The 11,177-nt window shown below is 49.8% G+C and overlaps 1 protein-coding gene across 2 annotated transcripts in view; it reads right to left on the reverse strand.

Moving 5' to 3' along the window:
• Positions 1-8,994, reverse strand: part of PRUNE1 (prune exopolyphosphatase 1) — a 29,696-nt gene extending 20,702 nt beyond the window's left edge. Inside the window, exons 1-3 of one of the 2 annotated variants that reach the window (XM_077319891.1) lie at positions 8,852-8,994; positions 1,026-1,130; positions 233-438 (exon numbers count right to left, since the gene is read on the reverse strand). In XM_077319891.1, coding sequence (XP_077176006.1) covers positions 233-438; positions 1,026-1,130; positions 8,852-8,890 — 350 coding nt within the window. In that variant the 5' untranslated portion in view covers positions 8,891-8,994. Of the gene's footprint in view, positions 1-232; positions 439-1,025; positions 1,131-2,315; positions 2,457-8,851 lie in introns of those variants that run through there. The other variant, XM_077319899.1, reaches the window with a different exon arrangement.
• Positions 8,995-11,177: the final 2,183 nt, after the last annotated feature.

Here is an 11,177-nt window from a genome sequence, read left to right on the forward strand (position 1 = left end):
ATCTTTAAACCTTGATTGTTCCTGTGGCCACCACTCCACCCTCTGGCAGCGAATTCCACCTTTTAATTTCTGGCTGTATAATGCAGGATGTCTTTTTGCCCGTCCTGAACCTACTGCCCCTCAGCTTCAAGGGACGCCCTCCGGGAGGGAGAATAAGTCCCTCCTGGCCGCTCTCTCCACCCCGTGTACCCGCCTCCGGCTTCCGTTCCGATTTCCCTCCTCCAGAGTCTACCTCGGCAGGACGTGGTGGTCGACCAGAGTGAGGGAGAGGAGCCCGGATCGGTGGAGGGCGAGGAGGTCGATCTCGTCTCGGAAGACAAGGGAGCTCTCGGGGATGCGCTCTTCCTTGAGGAGAAAGGTGCTCTCTGTCCGCAGGGGGAAGTCAGAGCGAGGGATGTTCAGAACCGGAATGGAGGCCGCCCTTGGCTCTGGGGACATCTGCCGGACGACGCAATCGATCAACGCTTGTGTTTTAGGACGGAGCAAGCGCAGAATTTTGAGAATCGCAATTCTAATTTTTTTAAAGCAGGTTCCAGACTGCATTGGCGCATGTGTGTCCAGCAAGCATGGCCCTTGTGATCAACACCCCCCATGCAAACCCCCCCAAAACAAGGGGAAACAGTGTGAGTGACGATAAACTGCAGCAGCCATTTTGTAGCTGGCTCTGCCTTCTGGTGGCGGCCATTTTGTAGCAGTGTTGATTTGGCTGCCCTCGCCACGCACCGTCATGGGCCCAAATGTGCCCCCAAGGACATAAAGCTTGGGGACCCTGGTCTAGTTAGGGATGGGGAGCCCTGGGTTCAAATCCCTACTCTGCCGTGAAGTTAGCTGGGTACCTTTGGGCCAGTCTCTCTCTCCTCCTAGCCTACCTCACAGGGTTGCTGTGAGGATAAAATTGGGGGAAAGGGGGGAATAAAAACAACCCTGAACGACTTTTGAAGGAAGGGCAGGATTCTGAAAAAGGAGACTGAACATGTGTCCAACCCAGCCTAGAGACAGAAATGGGGGCCGAACAAGGGGCTGACCTTCGCAAAGAAGAAGGCGAGGGCCAGAGCGGACACCATGGAGTCCAGGTCACACGACTCATTGCCCAGGACCACGTGGACGGCCCGGCGGCTCCGGATGCACTCCTGCCAAGGGAGGCAAGAAAGAAAGAAAAGTGTTCTTCAAGAAAGCACAGGAGGGATTCAGAAGGCGGGCGGGAGAAATTCGGGGGGCATCGCAGACAAATTTCAGCATCCTCTTGCATCCCAGGTGAGCGGCTAAAAATCCACACACTCCCCACCATCACCACCCACCACCCCTGGGGCAGTTTTCAGAAATGCAATGTAGAAATTGGAATGGGTGCTGTAAAGCAGGGGTAGTCAACCTGTGGTCCTCCAGGTGTTCATGGACTACAAGTCCCATGAGCCCCTGCCAGCAAATGCTGGCAGGGGCTCATGGGAATTGTAGTCCATGGACATCTGGAGGACCACGGGTTGACTACCCCTGCTGTAAAGAACTCCCTTCCCAGTTAGGTCAGCCCAGTTCTTGCACTTCTGAGGAAGAATGGGGGAAAGGAGAAGACCCTCAGAAGAGCCCTGCTGGGTCAGACCACGGAGGGTCCATCTGTCCAGCATCTTGTCTCACCCAGGGGCCAGCCAGGTCCTCTGCAGGGCCAGCCACAGGGCAGAGAGGACAAGACCTTCCCGATGCTGCTTCCTGGCACTGAGATTGACTGCCTCTGAACATGGAGGCTCCCTTCAGTTACTGTGGTGAGTGGCTACTGACAGACCTCCCCCCCACGAATCTTTCCAAACCCCCTTTTGTAGCTGACTATTCCTGTGGCCGTCACAGCATCCCCTGGGGGTGAATTCCACATTTCAGTTCCTCTCCTTGTAAAGAAATATTTCCTTTTCTGCACAATGGAGTCCCCAGTTCAAGTCTCACCACACAAACTCAGGCGGTGGATTTAAGAGGACCCCATCAGACAGACAAGGGCCATTTGGGGATCATAGTATCTAAATGCTGGTGTCTGGGATTCAGTTCTGTTCTTCAGAAGCCAATAAACCCAAAGGTGGAAACCAGATTTCTGGTGACACTCCCAAGGAAGAATTCCAGTATACAATTAGTAACGTTATAGCCACAAGCCTTAACAAGCCTTAACGTATTAGTGTTATAGCCACAAGCCTTAACATCATAAAACTGACAAGCTATAGCAACAATAAGATGTGGTAAAAATACAGAAATACTGTTAGAAAAATACAAGTTAGACTTAGCCCGAAAAGGAGAGACCACAGACATATCAATTGGCATGCCCAAAACATTTCCTTAACTTGATCGATGACAGCATAAAGGAGCCACCCTAAACGTGGCAGATGAATTTGTATGCTCCAATACAGAACTGAAATTCCGTCTCAACCTCCGGAAGAAGTTCCTGACAGTCAGAGCGGGTCCTCAGTGGAACAGGCTTCCTCGGGAGGGGGGGTGTTCTCCCTCTTTGGAGATTTTTAAGCAGAGGTTGGAGAGCCATCTGACAGAGAGGCTGATTCTGTGAAGGCTCAAGGGGCTGGCAGGTGACAGTGGGTGAGCGAGAGGGTTGTGAGAGTCCTGCACAGTGCAGGGGGTTGGACTAGATGACCCAGGAGGTCCCTTCCGACTCTTTGATTCAACGATTCTAAGATGTGGTCCTCTATTATCCCAAGGAAATGCAGGATAACCTGATGCAGTCAATATGGATTGTGTGTATTTCTACTCAGAAGAGAGAGCAATTTCAGTGTAGAAGGGGTCCTCAGAGTGCTGCGGGGTACTCTACTTTGGTACTACCAACCGTCCAAGTCTGTGGGACCCTCCTGGGCTCTTGAGGGGACTGTACCACCCTGGACACCTGTACCAGGTGCCTTTCTGAACGCAGGTACGGTCCCCAGAGACAGGGCGAAGAGTTCAAGCTCTGCAAAGGCCTGTGGACCTTGGAGAAAGGCTGTCCAAACAGTGTGGCTGTTCTCTTTGGGATCCAGTCGGCATCCCCTCTAGAAACCTACTGGAAGGGCCCCCCCTCCTCTGCCCCCCTCCCGGCCAGGCGAAGGCTGAAGGGAACGGCCGCTGTTTCCCAGAGATGGGGAAATGCCTGCCTCCGTCTGCCAAAGTGCCCACGCAGATAAGCCGGCCCCAGATAGTTGATGGTGATAGGAACCGACTGACCCCAGCCACATTACGGCTGGAGAAAACAGCAGAGGAAAATGGAAATTAAAATTAGAGGCGGGGAGGGGGGGGGGAGGGAAGTCAAACAGGGCGAGAGGGAAAGAAGCACACTCCATTTGCACCAAAAGGCCCTCCGAGAAAATGACGCCCTTTGAGTCAATTCACAGGGGAGGTAGTGGGAAATTGTTATTTTGCACTGTTATCTGGTTACAATTATTAGTTATTATTATAAGGTTATTCACATGTTTTTATAGAACGTTTTATGTATTGCTCCTTGTTATTATGTAAGCCACCCTGAGCCTCTGGGGAGGGCGGTATATAAGTATGATAAATAATAATAATAATAATAATAATAATAATAATAATAATAATAATAATAATAATAATAATAATAATAATAAATGGGGGGGTCCCTGTCCTTTCTTCAAATGCATTAGCTGAAGTGCCTGAGCCATCCTTGGGCAGTGTGCTCCCTCCATGCGCCCAGACTCTAGTTCTCCAGATGTCACACCACGCATCCTAAAGGCCCACCTCACAAGGCTGTTGTGTCTATGTCAGTTTTTAAATCTATTTTAATTTGTCTGAGCTGCCTCAGGAGGGCAGCACGGAGAAATAAATTGTTTCAGAAATGCTTCTTTCCCGGGGGGTTCAGGCCACAGGGAGAGGCCCCCCCGGACGGTTCCATCGACCAAAGAAACCCGTCTGCGACTGAGCAGAAAAAAGAAACATTCCCAGATCATACGGACTGGTCAAATAAACTCGCCTGTTTGATGCGCAAACAGATCAATTTCAGGAGAAAATGGAAGCTAATCTTAGATTATATTGATTAGGAAAAATAAAGAGAGATTAGGGCCTTGACGGAACTATCAGCCTTAAAACGGAGATCTTCCGCCAGGTCTTTGGCTGAGCCCAGGGCGAGAAATGACATGGTGATATTTAATGTATCCCACCCAGGGGTGGAGGGCTGCAGAAAATGGGGCCAGGGGTGAAGGGGCCAATTTTACGCTTCCAATTTTGGTTCAGGTTGCTTTGAATGTCCTTTCAGCATTGTTATGGGACTAGATGGGGTTTTATACGCTTTAGGGGGATTTTACATCTTTTATAAAATATTTTGCATTTTAATGGGGGGATTGTTTTATTCTGTTGGCGTTGTTGTTTTATGAATTGGATCTGTATTTTATACTCTTTTAAACTGCCAGGAGCCAGCTTGCTGAGAGTGGTGGCCATATAAATCAAATAAATAAACAAACAAACAAACAAACATTGTAACCTGCCACAAGTCTCTAGAGAGTGGTGGGCTAAAAATCGAATGAATGAATGAATGAATGAATGAATGATAATAATAAAATCGAAAGAAATAACTGATTTGTAGACTATATATGTAAATGTTGGAAAAGACATGGTATGTGATATTACAGTATTTTGACAATGTTTGGCAGAATAAGATAGGTAGTTCTCTTTTTAAAATGTATTACAAAATGGCAGCTTAAGTCTTTTAATAATAATCGTTTAGTAGATATTGTTATTGTTAGGTGTGAAGTTGTATCCGACCCATCGCGACCCCATGGACAATGATCCTGCAGGCCTTCCTGTCCTCTAGTACAGGGGTGGTCAACCTGTGGTCCTCCAGATGTCCTCCACTGAACTATGCCCCCCCCGGCCAAAATCTTCCGCCCTTTGCCACCCTAGATCCCGGGGCAAATGCTGGCAGGGGCTCATGGGAATTGTAGTCCATGGAGGACCACAGGTTGAATACCCCTGCTCTAGTAGATATTTGTTGTTATGTGCGAAGTCGTGTCCGACCCATCGCGACCCCATGGACAATGATCCTCCAGGCCTTCCTGTCCTCTACCATTCCCCGGAGTCCATTCAAGTTTGCACCTACTGCTTCAGTGACTCCATCCAGCCACCTCATTCTCTGTCGTCCCCTTCTTCTTTTGCCCTCGATCGCTCCCAGCATTAGGCTCTTCTCCAGGGAGTCCTTCCTTCTCATGAGGTGGCCAAAATATTTGAGTTTCATCTTCAGGATCTGGCCTTCTAAAGAGCAGTCAGGGCTGATCTCCTCTAGGACAGACCAGTTTGTTCGCCTTGCAGTCCAAGGGACTCGCAAGAGTCTTCTCCAGCACCAGAGTTCAAAAGCCTCAATTCTTTGACGCTCGGCCTTCCTTACGGTCTAGTAGATATAGATTACCCTTAATGGCATAATAATAGTTTAGAAATATGTTGTGCTTTTCTTTTCTTTTTTGACTAAATAAAAAATATTTTTAAAAAACAACCAACCAAATCTCCCCGGGGAAATGCACCCCCCCTCCTGCACTTTCCGTCTTCGGACGGTGGCTGGTTCGATGGATTTATTTGGGCCCACACTTGGTTACGCCTGTGGACAGTCATGAACTGAGGCTTTCCAGGTTGGTGTTTTTTGTTTTAGATTATCTTCATTGGTTGCATTTCATTTCCCTGCACTCAGTAAGGAAGGAAGGATGCTAAGAAAGGATTTAAAATGAATCAAGGGATGCATTAAAGCAGACCTGCTCGCTGGTAGTATTTGCACAAAAAGGGAACCCCTGGACAGCCTTTGGCTGGGATGCTTCCCACCCCCCCAGGTGGGCCAGTCCCACCAGTCGCTTGGCACAACTGGAGAACCAGGGCTCTTCTGATGTTCTTATCACTTCCTGCCCGGTCCTTTCAACTGGAGGTGCTGAGGACTGAACCAGGGACCCTCTGCTTGCCAAGGAGATGCTCTCCCACTGAACTATGCCCCCCCCCGGCCAAAATCTTCCGCCCTTTGCCACCCTAGGGCCCAGAGCTCCACGAACTGGCGAGGCTGTTTTTCACTCCATGAACTCAACACAAAGATCCTTCAAAAGACAGCAAAGTGCAAACAAGCCAACGCGGCCGGCTTTTGACAGCGCGCCCAGCGCAGATGGATGTTTTTCGGCAAGCTCTTATTTATTTTCGCGGGGACGGCAAACAGAACGGCGATTGTGAGGCGGCCAACGGAGGCCTTCCCGCCCCCTCCCCTCCGTCCCCATCTGCTCGGATCCCTGGCCCCAGAATAAGCACCGCAACACATCTGCCCCGTTGGGCCGAGGGCCAAAAAACCTGGGGGGCTGACCGTTTATTAAAGCGTCAGCCTAGCCCACCTTGGATGCCCCAACCATACCTGCTTCCTCCCATCTCAGAAGCAACATCAGCCCTTCTTAGCATTTAGGCAGGAGTCCACCAAGAAATCCCAGGGCTTTTCCGCACATGTTAAAAACAGCGAAATGCTTGCCTTATGTAGTGGTTATATTCCAGCCCTCCGTATGACGTCGCCAGCATGCAACGTCTGGGCAGTAAGCGGCCGGCTACATCCTCCATTTTAAAGCGCTTGTTGGGGAATCCCCTTTTGGGGATTCCCCAACCTATATAGTACTATTTAATGGGATGCAAGCAGCAGGCAACCAGCGGAGGGACTCAAATGCACTAAAGGCTCCTGCCTTGTCCTGCCCCCCTCTCCCGGGGACGGGAACGTCTTTTTAAAAATATCTGAATAGGCGGACAAGCGTGCAGGCGATGGTGGAAATAATTTTTTCCAAACGTTGTGGCTCTCTAAAACTCCCCCCCCCAAAAAAAAAGAAAAACAGGAATGAGATCAATTTTTAAAATTAACAAGACTCACGATTCAAGAAGGGGTAGTGTTCAAAAAGCGCTATGCATCTATGATTAGATGCATAAGCATAGCAACGGAGAAGTATGCATTTTTTAAAAAAAAATTAGCGGGCATGATAGAACTTATTATTATTATTCAATTTATTTCCCGCCACTTCTGAAGCCGGCTCGTGGCGGGTTACACGGTCCCATTAAAACCCCTGTTAAAAGACATTAAAAAATCACAAACATGGCGGAAAACCCACCCATCCACCCACCCCCACTACCGGAGGGGCGAGGAAGGAGGTCAAAAAAGTCTGTCTAAAGCTTGAAGAAAGGGGATTGGCTGCCTGGCTTGATTGACAGGTGGCAGATAGTCATGTATAAACCGTGTTGCTTTCTTCCGCCATTTCAAACAGGCGACGTGGAGGGTGAGGTGAGAAAAGGCGGCAGAGAAGAGTGAGACCGGAAAAAGGTGTTTACAGCATTCGGCTGGCGTAACGCTATTTTTACAGATGTGCGGAAATGCCCCCAATTTCGGAGGGCAGAGTGATTTCAGAGGCCCGATGGCATAATGAGGTGTGATATGCAGAGGGGGAAGTAGGCGTGAAGTTCACGCCAACTTGCCTCCTGGGCTATACCAAGACCTTGGTTTCCTTTCTCATTACCCCCCCCCCTCTGCATATCACACCTCATCCAATCACGCCCGCTGTTGTCATTTGACCACTCTTCGAGACAGAACGACCTAAGGCCCTTTTCTCCAGGCGAAGGGAAAGAAATGTTTTAAATAACGAAATGGGTCGGTAAGTAAGTAAAACAGAGTCCAAGTCCAGGGGCTGCTGAGCTCTCTTCAAGGCGTAAACTTCCACAGGCAGTTCCACCTCACCAGATATAGAACATCTTTTCCGCAGCATCTGCGGAAAAGCCCCGCCGTCCCTTGCATTTATTCTTGGACATTTCTTTTCTAGATGTCTCCTGTCCCTTTCTCTTTGTCCTACTGCTTTGTCTCTTTTTTCTTTTATGAATTCAAAAAAACTTTCAATTAAAAATTATGTTTAAAAAACGAAAGCCTCTGCACGGAATTCATCTTTGTTGCTCTTCAAGGTGTCCCTGGACTCACCCGTCTGAGTGCGTAATTGGGGGTGGGCGTGGTCCGCAGACCAGTTTACAAGGCCCCTCTCCAGCTGGCTCCCAGGTTGGGAAAGCACCAGGATATTTGGGGACAGTACCTGGGGAAGACAGGGACCTCAATGGGGGTTCCGTGCCCTACAGCCGGGGTAGTCAACCTGTGGTCCTCCAGATGTCCATGGACTACAATTCCCATGAGCCCCTGCCAGCAAACGCTGGCAGGGGCTCATGGGAATTGTAGTCCATGGACATCTGGAGGACCACAGGTTGACTACCCCTGTCCTACAGTCCACCCTCCACCATTCTCCAGGGACTCTGATCTCTGTCTCCTGGAGACGAGCTGTAAATCTGGGGGAGCCTCCAGGTTTGACCTGGAGGCTGGCATCCCTAGCACATTCTGTTCATGACTATTTAGGGGGGGAGGGCTATAGGAAAACATGAAGCGGGCAGAGGAATTTGGGGGTGGGCAGAATAAGGCTAGGAGGTGCCCCCTCCCTGCACAACAAACCAATGGAAACCAGTATCAGTTCAGGGGTCCCCAACCTGGTGCCCCCCAGTCGCTTGACTGCCAAGCCATGAACCCTTAAGATGTGCCGCAGGCCATATAAACTGCGGGGTTTTGGGGGGGGAAGGGGGGGAATTGCATGGTCTGAGCCCCCCAGAGCAGTAAGCTAGAGCAGCCAACAACTCCCCCCCCCACCCCACCTCACCTTTGGGTGCAATAATGCCCCCCCCAAGAGTGCAAGGAGAAGGGGGGCTGTGCAAAGGAGAGCTCCTAAAGTATTGGGAAGGAGGCAGGTTGGGTGCTGGGTGCACCTGTGCAATTGCACGCGAAGTGCATTGGGGGGAAAGGAGCGTGCTGCACTCCTGGCGCGCGTCCACACGCGCTCCTCCCCCGACACGCGTCTGGTACCTGCAGGGCGGCCCGGCAGCCTCCCAGGAAGCGCTCCATGGCGGCGGCGGCGGCGGCGGCGGCGCCAGAGGAGGCCGGGCCGGGCGGGGCGGGGCGGAGGAGCCCCGGGAACGCCCCCCGCCGCCCCGCCCCCTCCGCGGGGACACCCGTCACCGGCGGCCTGTTCACACGTGACGTGGGCTGAGCGGGGCGGGGCGGGCGGAGACGCGTGTCGAGCGGGGCGCCGCTCGTTTTGCTGCATGCAGCAAATCGCCTTTTGCAGCCGGAAAGTGGCTGAGCCTTAAGACTAGTTCTTAAAAGCGCCTTCCCTGCATTTACCTTCCCTTACCATGGTTATTCTCTACCAGTTTATTCTTTACCCCTTTATTAGACGCTTTATTTATTACGTCCTCGCCCTTCATTCATGTTTATTATAATATATATATTTCATTTTGTTATTTACTGTCATATTATTGACTCTGCATTTTTCTCTATTCCTCCTTTTTAATAGTTATTATACACATACAATTATTTATCCGGGGGGGAGGCGGGATATAAATTAAATAATAATAATTATATTAATTATTATTTATCACTGTTTACCACTTTATTATTTACTCTGTATTTTTGTCTGTTGTTTACTCCAATTATATTGACTATTATTACATAGTGATCAGTATAAGTATTGATTATCATTTCTTAATTACTGTTATTCTTCATTGTTTACTTCATTTATTTTTTATTTATTTGTTGTTCCAGATTATTTATTGTTTACCCTCAATTATTCTCCACTGCTTGCTTCACTGGCATGTAAACATTCGTCTAAACCTCCAGTAGAAGTGGATGAGCAAGAGGTTTGTGAGTGTCCTGCACAGTGCAGGGGGTTGGACTAGATGACCCAGGAGGCCCCTTCCAACTCTAAGATTCTAAATTCCATCTAAACCTCTGGAAGAATTTCCTGACAGTCAGAGCAGTTTCTGTGGAACAGGCTTCCTCGGGAGGTGGTGGGTTATCCATCTTTGGAGATTTTTAAGCAGAGGCTGGAGAGCCATCTGACGGAGAGGTTGATTCTGCGAAGGTTCAAGGGGGTGGCGGGTGGCAGTGGATGAGCAATAGGGTTGTGAGTGTCCTGCATAGTGCAGGGGGTTGGACTAGATGACCCAGGAGGTCCCTTCCAACAGTATGATTCTATTTATTCTCCCCAGGTGGCTTACACAACTCCACCCTTTTCTCCTCCCAACAACGACCTTTGGAATTGGCCCAAGGTCACCCAGGTGGGATTCAAACCCAGGTTTCCCAGATCCTAGTTTGCCATTTAAGCCCAGGTCCACGTGCTGCCTCTCTTCACACTGGATATTTCAATATTATAAGGCTGTTCAATCCATTACCACCAAAGGAAAGTGCTTCATTTTTTACTATTTGCTATTATTCTGGTCCACGGCCGTTTAAATAGAGAACGGGATCAAAAGACTGGCGTCTTCAGTGTGCCTTAATTTATTTCTGGGGCACAAGGACGTCTACATAATAACACAGCTGTGCCCTCTGTAGCTCATGAGAATCTGGAGAAACTGGAGAACCAAGTTCGAGTCCAGGGGCACCTTTATGACCAACAAAATTTTATTTGAGGTTGAAGCATCCTGGGGCCTTGCACACTTGCATCTGACGAAGCTTCCCAGAATTCAACTCAGCTGGTCTTAAAGGTGCCCCGGGATTCAGACTTGGTTCTGCTGCTTCAGACCAACATTGGCGACCCCCAAAATCTATCTGGAAGAGGTGGCTGGCTTAGCTGGAGAGAAAGAGAAAAAGGGAGCCAGCCAGGGTGCTGTGGCTATTTTGCTCCCGGGCCACGAGATCAATTCCCCAGGGGAAAGCGGCTGCTGTGGACTGTGGACTTTACAACATCATGCCCTGCTTGAGGTCCCTCCCCAGGCTCCACCACCCCAAATCTCCAGATAGTTCCCAAGTGAAGTAAGATTGTTGGTCGAGGATCTCCAAGGCCCAAGTTCGAATCTCCATTTGGTCTTGGGAGTTCGCTGGATGAGCCTTGGGAAAATCCCAGGCTCTCGGGCTTGAGGATAACCTCAGGACAGTCACACCCACTCAGGCTAACCCGCCTCTCAGGATTGTTGTGAGTGTGACAGCCAAGGGGAATCATAGAATCATAGAGTGGGAAGGGACCTCCAGGGTCATCTAGTCCAACCCCCTGCACAAGGCAGGAGACTCACAACTACCTGCCCACCCACAAAGACCCCAATTTCATGCCCAAGTGTTCCTCCCCACCCCAAATCTCCAGAATCCAGCCTGGCCTGGAGGGAATCCACCTATGCATGCTAGAATGATGAAGGCG

This window comes from Paroedura picta, chromosome 1 (genome assembly GCF_049243985.1).
Source record: "Paroedura picta isolate Pp20150507F chromosome 1, Ppicta_v3.0, whole genome shotgun sequence".
NCBI classification, from domain to species: Eukaryota; Metazoa; Chordata; class Lepidosauria; order Squamata; family Gekkonidae; genus Paroedura; species Paroedura picta.